The sequence below is a fragment of the Lynx rufus genome, unplaced genomic scaffold, assembly GCF_022079265.1.
Source record: "Lynx rufus isolate CCGP_SWC_20201006 ecotype Redwood Valley unplaced genomic scaffold, mLynRuf1.p SCAF_12, whole genome shotgun sequence".
In the NCBI taxonomy this organism is placed as follows: domain Eukaryota; kingdom Metazoa; phylum Chordata; class Mammalia; order Carnivora; family Felidae; genus Lynx; species Lynx rufus.
The window spans coordinates 49,650,741-49,670,040 of NW_025814826.1; the positions used below are offsets into that span (position 1 = coordinate 49,650,741).

Here is a 19,300-nt window from a genome sequence, read left to right on the forward strand (position 1 = left end):
TGAAAATCACTGGGCTAGTATGGAATCCACCTTAGCAAATGTACAAGATTTTACAGCACGTACTTTGTTCATTCATGTGACTTTAGATTCCTACTGCTTCCTAGTCTCTAATTTTATCTTTGCCCAGTAAAAAATTAGATTATCTATATCTGTATATTTATATGTGCATGCATTTCTATCTATCATCTAGCTATCTGTCAATCGTCTATCGGTCACCTATCTATCCATCTGATTTGGAGAGTGGCATGAAAATTATTGATCACAGCAGCCTGTTTTCGGACCAGTGGTATAGCGGTGAGATCTATGTCCTTGTAGACACTATAGTCAATGAGAAAGAGTCTTTAGAATGACACAACCTAGTGTTACAGTTTTGTCATTTATGAGTTGTGTGATCTTGGATAAGTTACTTAACCTTTCTTTTTTTTTTTTAATTTTTTTTATTTTAACGTTTCTTTATCTTTGAGACCAAGAGAGACAGAGCATGAATGGGGGAGGGTCAGAGAGAGGGAGACACAGAATCCGAAACAGGCTCCAGGCTCTGAGCTGTCAGCACAGAGCCCGACGCGGGGCTCGAACTCACGGACCGCGAGATCATGACCTGAGCTGGAGTTGGACGCCTAACCGACTGAGCCACCCAGGCGCCCTGATTACTTACCCTTTCTTAAGGATTTGCTTCCAGATTTGTAAAATCAGGTTGGCAAGGGAATTGTGTGCATTAGACAAGGTGAGGCAAAGTATTATGACCCTAGTCATACACACACCCCGGAATCAAAAGTTCTACAAACCTAAACAATATTTACACTGATTTTCCTATTCCATTTAATTTTTTAAATGTTGGTCTGGCCTCAATTCATTGATTTCTGGACCCCTAGTAGGGTTGTTTCTCATAGTATGAAAAACACTGAGGGGTGCCTGGGTAGCTCAGTCGGTTAAGCATCCGACTCTTGAGTTTCAGCTCAGATCATGATTGCGCGGTTTGTGAGTTCGAGCCCTGCATCAGACTCTGAGCTGACAGCGAGGAACCTGCTTGGGATGCGCTCTCTCCTCTCTCCCTGCCGCTCCCCCATGCTCACACGCTCTCTTTCTCGCTCTCTCAAAATAAATAAATAAACTTAAAAAAAAAAGAAAAAGAAAAACACTGAGAGGCAGTAGATGAGATGCCTGGCACGTGGTGAGCACTCAATAAATAGTACAGTATAGAAGGTTCTTCCTTCTTTATACAAATCCCACTTTCCCCACTAACCGGCCCTGTCGTAGAGCTCTGCAGGAACATGGCTGCACTGACTGTGTGTTCCTTCCATCCAGCCTCGGCTTCTCCATCCATACCAGGGGCAGGGGTCACTGGTGGTTTCCCCTTTGCTGTTTCACCCCAGCTAGACACGTCTGTTTCCCGCTCTTTTTCACCAACTGGTTCCCCAGTTTTGTAAACAACTCTGTTGTATTCTGTGATAAGCTATTCAGAGTCAGTCTCTGTTGTTGATAACAAGAATCCTACCAGTTTGGGCCTCCAAAGTACATGCCTCCAGGAAGCCACCCAGGGTTACACAAGTAGGAAAATGACATCTGACTCTCCAAGTTACCAACTTTTCTTGAATGAAGGAGGAGAAAGGCTTGCTTTTCAGTAGGGCATACAGTGCCTTAATTTGGAAGAATTTAAGTGTACTTCTGGAATTCTCCACAGCCAAAAAGGCCAATAGTGGAAACTACTTTGAGGCCAGGGCAGAGGAGAGGGCGTGCTGGTCCTGTGTCAGCCAGCAGTGCTCACCTGTGGTGACCTCGGTGACGAGTTCTGCCGAGTTGTGACATCCCTGTACGATGCTCCGCGTCCAATGGGAGAGGTCCCTGCCGGTCTCGGCCCTGAAGACATGTGTCTCGATCCCCTGCCTGGTGCCTGTTCGAGTAGCAAAGGACAGATCCACACCAGCCTGGGGCGATCCTTTGCCCGGACCTGAATGGACCAGCCTGTCGAGAAAGAGAGACAAATCTCCATCAAACTGTAAACCACTGTGTTCACCTGACCTGTCATCTGATCAAAGCTTCCACATTGATTTGCTCTCGTTTTTCTGACCTAGGACCAAAGGGTCCAGCTTAACCCCAGTGTCCCCCGTGGTTTTCTGCCTTCTGCTCTGCCAGTCCCTCTCCAGGGCTACGGTGAGATTTAGAAAGTGCCCGGGGAGCCGTATCCGGCTGAATGTGCAGAGGAGTTGAATCGCATGCCTTTAACTCCCACGAGACAAGTTCCACGATACCCACTGGGCCAAAAAGAGAATTGAGAAAGTGAGAGCGAGAACAACTTAAATGGTGTGTATAGTCCTCCCCATTCCATTCCCGGGCATGAGTATGTCCCGGTGCGAGCACAACACTGTTTCCTGGCTTAGCCTCCGTCCCCCTGCATGTCTTGTAGTTTGGCTCATCTGGGTGTACCGAATGCGTTTTTTAAGCACACAGCCTCCAAACACAAGCAAACCACCACGGGACTCCGCTAAAGAAGCAGCAGTGGTAACGCCTAGGAATAACTGGCGATGCTGGGCTTCCTGGGAAATGGAAAGAATGGCACTTACTGGAAGATTTAAGGGATTTCCAAGAGTGCTTTTTGCCACAGTTTGCACACTGACTTTAAAGCGCACACTTTAAAGCATAAAATGTGACTCCCATCGTAAATATTTTCTGAAAGGCCAGACAGAAACCGTGAGGAATCAAAGTCTCTGAGCCCTACCCCCTGAGCAGGCACTGGCTCCTCCTTCTCACGCCTCCCCTTTAAACCCCTGGATCTCTCCTGCTCCTCGATGTCTGATATCTCAACCTTCTTTGGGAAGAGACGCCCGTATCAATCATTTGCAGGATAGCACGAGTATAATTTAGTAAATGTGACTTCTCCCCAGGATATTTGCATTTTCAGTCTTATCTTTTGGTACAGAAAGAAACACTACCATTTGCCAGAGAAATTCCAGGTGTCTATTCACTCAGTGGACGGGAGATGGGAGACTGACTTTTTTAGGCAAGGGGCTTGTTACCCCTAGATTAAAAAATGCACAAAGAAATCCAAAAGCTCATCTCCTCTTGTAAGCTTAGATATTGCAGAGCAAAATTACCGGTGAAATCAAACACAGTACCCTGTTGGATTTCTAGCAACAAGCTTCTTGTACAACTCCGAAAAGCTTTCTTTTACTCACAAAGCTGGAATTGGTGGCGGGGGTGGTTTGCAATGCCGCCTTGAAGAAAAAGGTTTGTTGACAAGCTTTTTGATCGTAAAATTCTTTGAAGATAGAGAAGATTCCAAGAGATAATGAAGGCTGGCAAGAATGTGGAGGAAAGGGACCCCCTGCGCACTGTTGGTGGGAATGCAAATTGGTGCAGCCACCATGGAAAATAGTATGGAGGTTCTGCAAAAAAACTGAAATTAGAACTACCATAAGATCCAGCAATTCAATTCTGGGAATATGTCTGAAGAAAGTGCACTCAGTATCTCAGAGAGGTATCTGCAACCCCAAATTTGTTACAGCATATTCACAATAGTTAAGATATAAAAACAACCTAAATGTCCATCGATGGATAAATGGATTTTAAAAATGTGGTACACACACACACACACACACACACACACACACACACACACACTGGAATATTACTCAGCCTTAAGAAAGAAGGAAACCCTGCCATTTGCAAGAGCATGGGTGAACATGGAGGGCACTATGGCTAAGTAAAATAAGCCAGGCAGAAAAAGACAAATGGTGGTATCATTCATATGTGGAATCTGAAAAAAAGTCAAACTCATAGAAACAGAGTAGAATGATGGTTTCCAGGGCTACAAGGTGGGAGAAACAGGGAGATGTTGGTCAAAGGGTACAAACTTTTAGTCATAAGATGAATAAGCCCTGAGGATCTAATGTACACCATGATCACTATACTTAATAATACTGTATTGTATACTTGAAATTTACTAAGAGAATAGACCTTAGGCTATTCCCTCCATACACACACCAAAGTAACTATATTGAGGATATAGATGTATTAATTAACTTGATTGTGGTGATCATCTCACCATATATACATTGTGCACATTAGGCTTTATTTGTCAATTATACCTTAATAGAAAGTAATAATAAAAGAGAAGTTCCATGAATCTCATTGAGAAAAGAATCTGGGACAGTGTGAAGGGAACTGTCTATTGACATGGGTTTCAAAATCTTGGTGAGGCTAAAGAAAAAAGAAAGCATTTCTCAAAAGCCTAACATGGGTTATAAAGGGATTGAGAGCCAGGTAAAAATTCATTAAGATAAGGTACAAATATGGATTTTTGAATTTATTCCATCCTATTTTTAAAAAATGTATTCTTTTGTTCAAAAGTCAAACTGTCAGGGTGCCTGGGTGGCTCAGTTGGTTAAGCGTCTGATTCCTGGTTTTGGCTCAGATCATAATCTCACGATTGTGAGAGTACTTAAGATTCTCACACCCTTCTCCCTCTGCCACTCTCCTGTTCTTGCACATGCCTGTGCACACATGCTTGTGTGCACATGCACACACACACTTTCTCTTTCTCTTCAAAAGAATAAATAAGATAAACATTAAAAAAATGTCAAACTAAAAAAAAAAGAAACGTACTTATAAAAAACAAGGATTTATATTGTTTTCTTAGTTGCGTAAATATGTTTTTTATACTTGATGGTGTTTAAGTTTTAGTTACTTGAGGAAATACATCTAGCTTTTCCTTTTTAAAACTCTTAAAAATCTGTATAGGTTGGGGGCATCTGGCTGGCTCAGCCAGATCCTGGATCCTGAGTTCGAGCCCCACATGGTATGTAGAGATTCCTTAAATAAATATAACTTAAAAAAAAATTGGCATTTTTTTTTACAGCTGGCCAGCTGCACTGTAAACTGAAGAGAGATAACAAGGTTTGGGGGGCATAAAAGCCCTCATGAGACCCCTATTCTGCCATGTGTCAAATGTTCTAGGAATCCCTACTTCATAAGGTAGTGTTTTAAAGATCAACTGAAATAATCTGTGAAATCCATAAAATAATAATATTCTAATCTGTCCACACCTAGCACAGACCCAGCATACGGTTTGTACTCAGTATTATTTCCATACCCTTACCCTATCCCTTAGTGCCCCTACCCTCATTTCCCTTATTTTAATATAAGCAAGATAAATTTTTCTTTTAGTAGGCTCCATGCTCAATGTGGGACTTGAACTCACAACCTTGAGAGATCAAGAGTCACACGGTCTACCAACTGAGCCAGCCAGGCACCTCTCGGTTTCCTTATTTTAAAAATACAACTCCTGCCTCCCATGCTTGGGATTCTTTATAATAAAGTACAAAAGAAAAGCACTTAATTCAGTATTTAGTGATCATCAGAAGCATCCAGTAAACGTTAGTTCCCTTACGCCTTCCCTAGCCGGACATGTTCTCATTTGTTATACCCTAAATGTCCACCGAGGGGGCAGCAGCGCTGTCACAATCAGGGCCAGTGCAAATGTAACACTGAGGCACAAGTGAAGGGAGAAGAAGATGTACCACCCTCACAGAGAATGTCACTTTTTTATGAATTTCCTACCAATATTAATTTTTCTCCAGAGAGACTATAAAATCGAAGCCAATAATAACTGGAAATTTAATTTGTTGGAAAATTTGCACTTGGTAGGTCTGGGTATAGGGAATGAAATTACTAACTGACTCTAACAAGGTATGAGAAAGGCCTGTATCTAGCGGACCAACACTATGCACAGAGCGTCCTTGATGGGGAAACCCAGTGAGTTAAGAGGGAGCACCACTTCTATATTTGTTATTCGTCTCCTCGCCAAATTTCATTCACTGAAAAGAAAAGGGAAGAGAAGAAATTGATTTTTCCACTGATCAAGTGTGAATTATCTAATATCTATATTAAAGAACAAGTTGATTTGCTTTCTGAAAAATAGCAGACATGCTGAATAATGTATTCTTTTGAGTACACCAATATTGGTTAATGAAATGTGCCAAGCTGTAGGTAAACAATCAGATAAAGCAAATTTCTTTTCCGCTACCTCATGTGCATACTGGTAACAAAAACATCTTCCAGATTAAAAACAAGTGAATTGGGGCGCGTGGGTGGCTCAGTCGGTTGAGCATCCGACTTCGGCTCAGGTCATGATCTCGCAGTTCCTGAGTTCCAACCCTGTATCGGGTTCTGGACTGACAGTTCAGAGCCTGGAGCCTGCTTCAGATTCTGTGTCCCCCTTTCTCTCTGCCCCACCCCTGCTTGTGCTCTGTCTCTCTCTTTCAGTGAATAAACATAAAAAAAATTTTAAATCAAGCGAGCTACATCCCAATATCCACACGATGCATATAGGTACATGTACTTCTCTGCGTAAAGTATTACACAGACCTTGAAAGTTATTTTATAAACACGGATGGCAAATATGGGGAAATGTGTATGTATGTACCAAAAGTCTCTAGATACACAATTCAACCATGTAAGAGAAAAACCTGGAAACAAATCCATTAAAATGCTGAGTCATTTTATGGGTGATTTCATTTCTTCTTATGGTATTTTTTTTTAAATCTTGAAATCTCCACTTAGCAACAGATACTTTACAATTTAAAGATTCACTTTAGAAGGCTATGAGGCTGGAATGAAGTCAGATCTTTCACTTTAATTTTTAGGACCAGAGCTTGTATTCCACTGAAAAATACATGCATTCTGACTCAGAGCGACAAACATGCTTTGTTTGTTGTTTGTATAACATTAGTGTCAATTCAGTGTTGGAACAGCGGATGAGCTCCTCTCTGTGGCCCTACATGTCCATATGTCTAGGTTATTCTAAACTGTCCATGCCTCGCTCTTCAGACTTAACACCTGCCATGGAAGAGCCTTTCTCAACATGGAGTTAACTGAGCCGCGTGGGATGGAACCTACACCTGTGGCCTCATTAATCCCTTGCACAAACCAACTGGCCTCTGGCAAATGAGACAGAAGAGACCCTGAGACCTGCCAGTTGAAGTTACAGAATCTTTTTTGATTCAGGGTGCTCCAAGGGGCCTTAGAGGAGCTTCCTGCTCTGTTCAGGTCTCTTCTCTACTTCCAAATGATCACCAAAAAAGTCACGAAGTTCATTCATTCAATCAATCAATCAATCAATCAATCAAGATATCGCCATTCGACAACTGATACATCCTACAAACATTTATGGAATACTTCCCTGTTACGGACTGAACTGTGTCCCCCTAAAATTCCTATGTTGAAGCCCTTGCCCATGTGGCTGTATTTGGAAATATAGACTATATAAGGTTAAGTAAGGGCATAAGTGTGGGCCCTTAACCAATAGGATGCTGCCCTTACAGGAAAAGAGATGCCAGAGATCTCCCTCCCTACACACACACACACACACACACACACACACACACACACACAAAGAGCAAGGACCAAGTGTGGACAGAGCAAGAAGGCAGCTGTCTATAAGCCAGGAAGAAAACCCTCACCAGAAACCAACCCTGATGGCACATTGATCTTGGACTTTTATCCTTCAAAACCATGAGAAAATAAATTTCTGTTGCTTATGTCACCTGCTTTGTAGTATTTTGTTATGGCAGCCATAGCCAACTCATAAATGCACCTACTCTATGCAGACCCAAGGCTAGGCATGGTGTGAGTACAACAGATGTGGCCCAAGGTTGGAGGAGATGAAGTTCACTTCAGGTTCTGCCCCAGTTCTTAGAGGATCACTCCTGGAATATAAAAGAAAGTCAGAACCAGCCTCTGGCAGATGACAAGTGGAAGAGATGAGCCAGAGTCAAGTGGACAGATGGAGAATTATTCCTCTTCATTGGGGCAATCTGATTATTAAGAAGATCTTCCTTCAGAGGGTGAACTGGAACCTCAAGAGAAAGCTGTCCCATCATAGGAAAGACAGCAGTGGATTCTGGCACAAGAACAAAGAAACCCTACATTTATCAACATAATTGTCATTTCATCCCTACCAAGATATCAGAAATAATAGATTTCCTTGTTCTTAATATCATCCCCAATGAATTGCTTTTTGTGGCCAACAGTAATAAGTGGATGACAACATGTAGAGATGTGGACATGCGCCACTATGCCATCTTGAGAAGTCCAAACAGAGTTGGTTAGTTTACAAATCATGGCATTGCAAAAATGAGACAAGGCCACTGGACAGGGTAGGACCAAGATCCTTCCTCTTACCTCTTTTTTTTTTTTTTTAATTTTTTTTTTTTTTAACGTTTATTTATTTTTGGGACAGAGAGAGACAGAGCATGAACGGGGGAGGGGCAGAGAGAGAAGGAGACACAGAATCGGAAACAGGCTCCAGGCTCTGAGCCATCAGCCCAGAGCCTGACGCGGGGCTCGAACTCACAGACCGCGAGATCGTGACCTGGCCGAAGTAGGACGCTTAACCGACTGCGCCACCCAGGCGCCCCCCTCTTACCTCTTTTTATTATGTGGGCTGCCACAGTGATAGGAGTGGCAGCTACAAGGAAGAGATAGAGAAAAATAGTGGAACGATTACATTTATAAATGTTCTGTGAAATCATTCTCTTGAGGTGAACTTGTATATTTCCAGCTCCAACCAATAAAATAATATTGGATATAAACTACTGGATAATGTACTGTCTGATTGTTCACTGAGCATCTCAGAGGGCTCACAGGTACCTCAGATCAACAGAAGTTAAAGCAATATTGTATAAGGTCCTTAAGATCTTAGGAATCCAATACTTGGGTTCTTTTTTTTTTTTTTAAGTTTATTTATTTACTTTGAGGGGGTTAGAGAGAGAGGGTGACAGAGAGAATCCCAAGCAGGCTCTGTGCTGTCAGCATGGAGTCCGACGTGGGGCTCGATCCTATGAACAATGAGACCATGACCTGAGCTGAGATTGAGAGTAAGATGCTTAACCAACTGAGCCACCCAGGTGCCCCCCTTATACCTAGGCTCTAAATTAAGTAACACCAGGACCCACAAGGGCCATGTCCACTGCAAAGGACAGGATGTTTTCCCTGGGAGTCAAACCACTATTCAAAAGAAACCTTTAGATGGGCAATCGAGGGTCCTTATGAGGGAAGGTTTCCTAACAATGGCAAATACAACACGAGGGGCTATTTTTAGATGTCTATGGTGTACAAAGACAAGGACTAGGCAGCTCTGTATCTCCAGGCAAACAGTGTTATTGACGAGTGGCTGAAAGAAAATATAACTTGTGAATTCTTGCTTTGCTGCTTTATGAAAATAACGTTTTTGAGATGTGAGCCTAAGAAAGGGGCAGTGGAAGCCAAGAAGGGAGTGGCATTTGGAAGAGAGCACCCTGATGCTTCAAATGAACTCAAGTCCTTCCTGGGAAGATTACACACCAACCTACCGGAAGGGCTTAGATGCTTCATAATTGAAACTCTGCAGGGACCTTTGGGAAATCAGGGAGAACAAGTCAGACTATTCTAAAAAAGTGAACTGGAAAAGTGAAAATTATATCTTGGTTTTCAAAACATGGAATAAAATAGATTCTTTGGCCCTGTTCCCAGGCAAAATTCAGTAATGGATTTTTAAAAAAATGTTTCTTTATTTTGAGAGAGAGAATTAGAGCGAGTGAATGGGGGAGGGGAAGAGAGAGGGGCAGAGAGAGAATCCCAAGCAGACTCTGTGCTCTCAGCACACAGCCTGATGCGGGGCTCTATCTCACAATCCATGAGATCAAGAGTCAGACATTCAGCTGACAAAGCCACCCAGGCACCCCAGTAATGGATTTTTAAAAGCAATCTTTCTTTCTTTCTTTCCTTCTTTTTTTGACTTTGGAAAATAGGAAATAGGAGTCCATGAGGGCCTATATGTCTTCCTTACACCAACTGTTTTATCCAGAAAGCAGATTATTAGAAAAGTAATAGATGAAGTAAGTATTCAGAAAAAAAAATGTACTGACAGTTTCCTTTAATGTTCATTTGGACTTAAAAGGAATAAGTTTTGGGTACAAAGCTTATCAGCTGGAAGATTACTTTGTTAAGGGGTCATAGACATCACGAGTCAATTTAATTAGGAATGGAGGCAGAGCTATGGCCTTAGTCCTGTCCTGTTAAACATTTTTATCAGTGACTTGTATGAAGAGGGCATGCACCTCAAGTCAGCAGATGATCCAAAACTGGTAAGAAGACGAAATATAGAATCAAGACGGAAGACTGCTAAGCACTGTAGTTCGAGCCCAAAACAATGACAACGACAAAATTAGAATGGGAGAGACTTGATGTAGAAGCACCACTGGAAATTAGTTGACTCAGAGCTACCAACAGCACTAACGTGAATTTAAACTCAATTAACAGAATGAGAGCAGGTGCTGGCCCTGTGTGGCCCTATGCTGGTCAGACCATGCCTAAAACGCAGCATTCGGTCCTAGGCACCAAGCCCTGTGGACCGTTATTCTGAACAATGTGTATAAATCATAAAGTAAACAGAATTACAAAGGAAAGCAGTGATACCGAAATACAGTTCCACGCAAGACTCCTAATGCTGAAGACAATGATCAAAACAGCAGAGTACCCAAAACTGCTTCAGAAAGAACATCGTTTGGATATATCCTGTCTGGCAAAGAGAAGACATTGTGTGAGGAATGGAGGGAGGGAGGGGCAGGCATAAGTGTCCACGATGTCTGTGGAAGTGCTCAAGCACAGGCTGGACAGGGACTTCCTGGGGACAGTAGAGACACTTCTCGCCTTGAGAGTCTATAGTCAGATCAAAGCCATCCCTGAACCTTGGCCCATCCAGGAAGAGCCACCTTTGGAGCAGACGATTTGCTTCCAGGGATGCAGGGTGAGGTAGGAGGTCTTCCAGGAAGACTGAGACAGCCTCCATGGCAGCCAGCAGGGGTCCTTGGACACCACTCTGTGGGGTTTGTTGCTCTTGTGTTGAAGTTGACAGGTCCAGGGTAAAAATATGTGGGAGGAAACAAACTTGCTGTGGACAGCACAGCAATCTTCTGGAGCTCCAGACCAAACGCAGTATGGTCTCCTTAAGGTAGGTGCCCCTCTTCCACGTCCCTACACAGCATTTACGATCACCATCTCCTCTCCCTTGCTAGATTCAGATGCTCTTCAGGGTAGGAGCATCTCTCCTTGATTCTGTGGTGCCTGGCGTTCTACCTGACACGTGGGATTCACTACCTGTTGGCTGAACAACTGCATGAATACAAGTTTTCCAAAATGTTTAAAAAATGTGAGTTCAATTTTGCAAAGGAAAGCACACACACACACACACACACACACACACACACACACACACACGCCTGACCTATTCTGAAATGCTATGAAACGTGCGGCAGTGAAAAGGCCCCCTAATGGGCTCTTCACTTGCAGACCACGCTTAGGAACACATTACCATAGCCAGATTCTGGACACTAAGTAGCAAGTAAATGTCAGCTGGACATTAAGATTTTTAAAAGTCATCACGTGCACATTTAGAAAGGTAGGGCTTAAGGAATAGAATGTGTCTGCTAGAGTTTGGAGTTTGTCCTATTCTATTTTTTTTTTTAAGTTTTTAAATTTATTTTTGAGAGACAGAGCACAAGTGGGGAAGCGGGACAGAGAGAGAAAGAGACCCAGAATCCAAAGCAGGCTCCAGGCTCTGAGCTGTCAGCACAGAGCTTGACGCGGGGCTCAAACCTATTAACCATGAGATCACAACTTGAGCTGAAGTTGGACACTTAACCGACTGAGCCACCCAGGCGCCCCAGAGTTTGTCCTATTCTTGCAGAACAGCCTCTTTGCATGCCTCCCAAGATTCTTCCCAAGGATATTTTCTGATCTGCAGTCTCAAGGGGGACTCTGAAATAGCTATTATTTATATTTCAATTATTTTACATTTTAAGCTATTTGTGTATCCTTAAAAATATGACCATCTGTCTCTTATCTGTGGCAGGGACTAAACTATAGCAACCAAGGAAATGCTGTCTCTCAAGAGAAGATAACTCTCTTACCCAGTCAGGGAAAAATACCGGCACCCTGGGACAGGCTTTCAAGCTGTAATTCACACCCAGTTTCTAAGTTTTATCTGAAACTGTGTGAGAAACCCAAGGACATGCTTTGTTCTCTGGTTACGGAAGTCAAATACACATGCCCATGGTTGGAAGCAAACTCCACCAACTCCAGCAAGATGTGACATTTCCTATTATCTGGAAGTATGAATAAGGGAACAAATGAAAGGCCCATATAAACCGAGTGGGCCTGGAGAGTGAAGCCACAGAGATGAGGGGACAGAGGAGAGAGTCAGATAGCCCAACTGGGCTATTTGCCAACTGTGCGACCTCAGCAAGTCTCAAACACTCTCCACGCCTCAGATGCCTCAAATGCAAACTGGGGGTAGCAATATGCCTACCTCATTGTATTGTTGCTAAGGATGAAATGAGTTATATGAATGCTGTGTGGAACAGCGCCTGGAACAGAATATGTAGGAATAGCCACTATTCTCATTAGGTCAATCAGGGCGGGACTTTTTATCTGATTGTTCCCAACTGTATGTGTACAACCTAGCACAATTCCAGGCACGTGGCAAGCGCTCAGCAAATATTTGTTGAATGAATAGCTAGAATACAAGGAGGATTATTTTCTAAGAAGTTTGTGATTAATGACTGTTATGAGATACTGTGATTTCTCTCCCACCCTCAGTGTCCCATCATGAAACCGTAGCTCATGCTAGATCCAAAGAACTTGAGTTTACATCTGCTAAATGCTCATTTCCAGATTAACTCAATCCTGGCAAAAAAGTGATCTTGAAAGGTAATTGGGATGAGATACTCTATGGGATTAGCCTAACATCCATCTCCTGTTTCTTCCTTCAAATCCATCTCTAGCAACTGGTGTTTTTAGCAGTGACTTGTTTAGGGAGTCAGAGTTAACCTTTTCTGGTCTGAGAGTGGAAGGTACCATTTTACCAACGAAGTAAGTCAGTAAGATTTCACATTCATGGCTAGCATGGGTCCGGTGTACGTAAATTTAAAGATTCATATATAAATGGGTCCCTAACCCAGAAAAAGAAAGGGTGAAATGTTTTTATTTTTATAATGTCTACTTATTTTTGAAAGAGAGAGAGAATGAGCAGGGAAGGGGCAGAGAGAGAGCGGGACAGAGGATCCAAAGCAGGCGCTGAGCTGACAGCAGAGAGCCCGATGCGGGGCTCAAACCCACGGCCCACAAACTGTGAGATCATGAGCTAAGCCGAAGTTGGACACTCAACTGACTGCACCACCCAGGCGCCCTAAGGGTGAAGTGTTTTTAAATGACTTCACTGCCCAAAGTGGCGCACAAGGTGGACCCCACAAGGCTCCATGCGGCTGTGGGATAAACCCACTTGAAGGTCAAGTTCTTTGTTCAATCTTTGGGGGAACCTGGCGGTAGAAATTCCTTCATGTCCAAAGAAGGTCAAGCAAAAGGTGTCTCTACTGAGGTACTAGGCTGCACACAGTTTCTGGATCCTCACATCCCTTTGCATGCCTGGTTTTGAGAAAAACAAAAACAAAAAAACCTGTCTCACAAAGGATGCTTATGCACTAGTTTAATTCCGGATATAGGTGTTAGAAAATGCTGCATAAAATGTCCCACACAAAAACATTATTATTAATATCCTTAATTAAAACAAAAACAGTTACAGCACACAGATTCAGCCAAATTAGTAAAATTACATATTAGGTAACTGGGTTGCTAAGCAATATTACATTCTTGCTTAATTGCTGTAATTAGCATCTCCCAGCATATGCCACAATGCAAGCCAAAAAAAAAAAAAAAAAGAAAGAAAGAAAGAAAGAAAAACAACTGTTCAGATCTCTTAAATGGTTCTGGTGCACTTGATTACTTCCATCCACTAGTCACCGGAGCCCAGCAGTCAACGGGCTGACTAGGAAGGAAGTGAGGGGAAAAGTCATTAGTAAGCTCCGGACTGTCAGGGCGGAAGGGCTGCTCAGAAACCAGCATGCTGCCCCTCAGCCAAGAAGAGCTCACAACTGCCTCCTTTCTACCTCCTAAACTTTCATCTGAACACGGTGCTGAAAGGTTAGGCAAAGGGGTGCCTGGGTGGCTCAGTCGGTTAAGCGTCCGACTTTGGCTCAGGTCATGATCTCGCGGTCTGTGAGTTCGAGCCCCGTGTCGGGCTCTGTACTGACAGCTCAGAGCCTGGGGCCTGCTTCGGATTCTGTGTCTCCCTCTCTCTCTGACCCTCCCCCATTCATGCTCTGTCTCAAAAGTAAATAAACATTAAAAAAAATTTTTTTTTGAAAGGTTAGGCAAGGTCCCATCTCTCCAAAAGATACCACTGAGGGATACTGACTGTAAGCAAAGACCAAGGTGATATAGGAGAATGAGCAGCAAAAGAGCCAATTTTTGACTTTTAGTGAATCCAGCTGGATTTCCAGAGACCCAGACACATGTTCTCCCTGGTCTCGTGACCTCCCACAGCCAGCTGCTAGCAGTAATGTGGAGGGAGGAAAACCGATGCCTGTTCTGTGACTCATTGCACTGACGCACTATCTCCCTGGGTCTCCACGATGCCCCGGAAAGCGTATCACAAGCTCCACTTTACCAACAAGGAATCCATGGTTCCGTGTGCTAAAGTGGTAGCTGGCCAGGTGAGTGTCCAGAATAGGAACCCACATGACTATAAAGTCTATAAACTTTCCACTATACCAGGAAAAGGGGCCAAACTCCAGCGTGTCAACTGTAGATAGAAAGGAAATTAAAGAGAGGGAGGCAAACCATAAGAGACTTTTAAATACAAAGAACAAACTGAGGGTTGATGGGGAGGCACAGAGGGGAGAGGAGAAAATGGGTGATGGGCATTGAGGAGGGGACTTATTGGGATGAGCACTGGGTGTCGTATACAAGTGATGACTCACGGGAATACACCCCCCAAAACCAAGCGCATACTGTATACACTGTATGTTAGCCAAATTGACAATAAATTATATTTAAAAGAGAGAGAGAGAGAGAGAATAATGAACTCTTCAGGTCACCCACAGATTTAATTCACCCCCACGCACTTGCCATCTCCAGAGATGAACAAGGCTTACAGTCTGATGAATACTCTCACATATGATAGCCTAATGTCTTGGAAAGTCTTCCTTTCAAGTTCATAGTCTTTCTTTTTTTCTTAACCCTTAGCAATATTAGAACTTTAATTTTTAAATATATTCTTTGAGTTTTCTGGTTATCTCTTCCACATTCCCTTATCCCATCTGTGTTTTAATTAGTTCAACATATATCACAATATGTATACAATAGGTATACTAAAAAGATCTTCAAGAACTTCTCCATGGAAAGTAATGACAATTAAAATCTGTCCTATTTTGCTGGGAAAATAAAACCATGAGTGAATAACCTGAAAAATTAGCTTTTATAACACTTGGCTTTTATCTCTCATATTTTTCTTCCTTCCTTCCTTCCTTCCTCCCTTCCTCCCTTCCTTCCTTCCTTCCTTCCTTCCTTCCTTCCTTCCTTCCTTCCTTCCTTCCTTCCTTTTTTATAATTCCCCAACCATCAGCCCTTGGTACAATGTTGGCCACTAACAGGAGACTGTGAAACATTTCTTAAACTGAACTGGACATTCTTGCCCCAAGGAAGAAGCCATCAATAGGCTACCTTCCTGCAGTGTTGCACTTGGGTGCCTCAGTCAGTTAAGTGTCCAGCTTTTGATTTGGACTGAGGTCATGATCTCAGGTTGTGAGATCTCAGGTTGTGGAGATGCTCCTGCTTGGGATTCTCTCTCCCTCTCTGCTTCTTCTCCGCTCATTCTTTCTCTCTCTCCAAAAAAAAAAAAAAAAAAAAGGACTAGCTTTCTGGTGTGAGTTGAGGGGTTCCAGTCTCCCCGTTCCATCTCTCACTTCCCCCTCCCTACAAATTAAAGCAACAAACTCTTAGCCCAGTCCTTATATCTCAACAACTTTGATCTAAGACGCTATGAGTCCCTGATAAATGCAGTATTACATGTGGAATCAAATATGTCTACTTACTTATCAGTTATTCATACATCAATTTCAATTAATCTTTTCAATATTAACAATTGCTAACATTTATCAATCACTTATTATGTCTCAGTCATATGTTAAACACTTACATTTACTGTCTTAATAGTTCCTATCAATAGCTGAATGAAGCAGAAGATACTACTGCCCTTCACAGAGATGAGGCTTGGATTCGGAGAAATTGATATTTTGCCCAAGATCACATGGCAAGTAGAGGTCTCGGGGTCAACTCCTTGTCTGACTCCAAAGTCCTTGGACCCCCTCACTCTGCTTATCTCCCACACAACTCTGAGGAGCTTCTGGATTAACAGGAAGGAGGGCAGGAAGGAGGCTGGCCATTAGTGTGAACACCAGGTATGGTTCACACAAATGGGAAGAATGGGTGTGAAGGCCAACTCCACTCTTCTCAGGCTGACAGAGTGTGGTTCCATGGGCATGCAGATCCTCTTATGCTGCCCTAGGGAATGCCTATGGCACAGGCTCGCATTCCCTAAGAGTGAAGAAGCCTCCCACGCTTAGTGTGAAAACCACAAGCTGATTGTAGTTGAATGTTTGACAAACGCGACTGGCCAAACTTCCCCAGTGGAAAGCATTCCTAAAATTTCTGAGGCTGGCCTGGGGCAGCAATTCCTTTTAGCACTGAGCAAACAGGTTAGTTCCTTAGACACCAAGGATTACCCAACATGTTTAATACAAGTGCCAGTGCCTTTGGCTCCCAAGTGGCATCAGGGGAGCAAAGTGCAATTCATCAGTTCCTCTTCCCCAGAGACCCCTCCCCTTCTCTCGGGCCCACAGGTGGGACAGCTGGGCTCAGAGCCTCATTACTTTTGCAAGCTCTGTGCTTCCCAATCTTTTGCCAACCACTGGAACTGGGCATGCAGAATTTCTGGGTTAAATCTCTAGAATTCCAGAAATACTGCCACCTTAATCCTCTCTCCCTGTAGGCCTGTCACACTTGCCAATTATGATGACAGTGATAAAAAAAGAAAAAAACAACATACATCCTCCATATGGGCAAGAGTACCTTTTTTTCTTCATGTTCAGCGACATCAAGTAAGCTTTGGCTAAGCAAAAAAAAAAAAAAAAAAAAAGTTTTCCCAAGGACTCATAAAAGCTGAGGGATGAGAACAGCTAACATTACAACGTGTTTGAAAAGTTCCTGAGTGCACCGCATAAATTGCAACGCGGATGCACGTAGGCACCATCGACGTTTGTCAGCAGGAGAAGCAACGGCTTGTAAACTTCCCTGCATGGTGGTCGACACCAAGAACATGCTGTGAACATTTCTGATGCCACTGCTATGAAACACAATCAAATTTTCATCTTCCAGGAAAATATAAATTAAATGTGCCCGGGACTCCAAAAAAAAAGGGAGGAAGGAAGGAAGGAAGGAAGGAAGGAAGGAAGGAGGGAAGTTAGGAAGAAAGAAAGAAAGAAAGAAAGAAAGAAAGAAAGAAAGAAAGAAAAGAAGAAAGAGAAAGAAAGAAAGAAAGAAAGAAAGAAAGAAAGAAAGAAAGAAAGAAAGAAAGAAAGAAAAAGGGAAAGAAAGAAGCGACAAAAAAGTAACAAAAAATAACCCTAAACAAATCAACAAATCAACTATGAACTGTCTGAGGAAGTAACTCGATTTTAAAAGAACCCTGTTTCCTACTGGCTCTGGCCCTGGCCAGTTCTTGTGCAAGAGAAAAGACTGTCTCTGACATTCTGAATAGTACTGCCTTGCAAGGCTAAGGCAAAGGGAGGGGCACGGGCCATTGCCCAGTTGCCCAGTTGCCCAGTTGCTGTGGGCCAGTGTTCTGCTTAAATGAGGCTGTCCTGTCAAGGCTCAAGATTGACTCCTGCCCCACCCTCACCCCCTCAATTCATATGTTGAAGACCTAACCCTCAATGCCACCTATATGTAGAGACAGGGCCAAGGAGGAGGACATTGAGGTTAAATGAGGTCCTAAGGCTGTGGCCCTGCTCTGGCGGTTTGACACCAGGCGGCTCCAGCGTTCTCTCCCCCGGCAGGCACTCAAAGAGGTCACATGAGCACACAGCAAGATGGCAGCCACCCACAGACCAAGCAGAGGGCTCTCACCAGAAACCAACCACACTGACACTGTCTTTGACTTCCAGCCTCTGGAACTGTGAGAAGGTAATTATCTGTTATCCAGGCAGTGGTATTTTGTTGCGGCAGCCCCAGCTGACTGCCACTGTCATACTTTCATTTTCATAATCACTCTGCAGCAGACATTAGGATCCTAGTGTTCAGGGGGAGGAAACAGGATCAGAGAGGTGACATGATTTGCTTAAGATCACACAGCCTGTAAACTGGGGCCTGACTGGGCAAACCCAGAGTATGAACCCGGGTGTCAAATCCAATACTGTGATCTTTCCTCTCCACCACTAAATAAAGTTGTTGTTTTTAATTAATTAATTAATTTATTTATTTATTTATTTATTTTTGGTTCCACATGAGAAACTTTATTAATGTAATTCAAAACTGCATAATCATCTCAGTATGTACCTGAAAAAACAGAATTCAACACCCATTCATGATTTTGCTCTCATCCTTTACTCCTCTATATACCACCTTTTCTCATTCCCCTCCACAGAGGAAACCCCATACCCAAAATCTAAGGTAGGGATCCATCTAGAGAGTCTGGGTTCATGTTTTTTGCAAAAGAGAAGGAGGAGCTATGAGGATATATTCCCTACTATTTCCAACTCCGATTAAAATCTTCATCAGAGAGTCTTTGGAATCTCATACACGATGTTTTGAATAGAAGTAATGCCTTGCTGTCTTCAAGCATCCTGCCCACCCAATTTGCAGCCAGACGACTTTGCCTCCTACTTTTAAGACCAAAACAGAACCCCCTAGTTGTCAACTCCCCCAAGTTCTTTCTTTTGTTGTTTTTTTTTTTTGAGATTTATTTATTTATTTATTTATTTTTATTTTTTTAATTTAACTTAATTTTTAAAAAATTTATATCCAAATTAGTTAGCATTTAGTGCAACAATGATTTCAGGAGTACATTGTTGTTTTTATTTTTTAAGGAGATGGTTTTTCAGGCTTTTTGTTTGCTTTATTTTTATTTTTATTTTTTTGCTAACAGGATGGGTTTGAAAAGATTTCGTAGATGGTTCTATAATGATGACCTATGGATTTCCAGTGTGATGAAATTTTGTTTTTTTTTTTAAGTTTATTTATTTATTCTGGAGAGAGAGGCAGAGAGAGAGAGAGAGAGAGAGAGAGAGAGAGAGAGAGAATGCTAAGTAGTCTCCATGCTCTCCGAGCAGAGCCCGTTGTGGGGCTCGATTCCACAAACCGTGAGACCGTG

General features: G+C 42.8%; 1 protein-coding gene across 1 annotated transcript in view; it reads right to left on the reverse strand.

Annotated features, from left to right (window-relative positions):
• SNTB1 (syntrophin beta 1) overlaps window positions 1-19,300 on the reverse strand; it is a 236,364-nt gene that overhangs the window by 10,038 nt on the left and 207,026 nt on the right. The window contains exon 5 of the mRNA XM_047074137.1: window positions 1,766-1,962. Coding sequence (XP_046930093.1) covers window positions 1,766-1,962 — 197 coding nt within the window. The remainder of the gene's footprint in view (window positions 1-1,765; window positions 1,963-19,300) is intronic.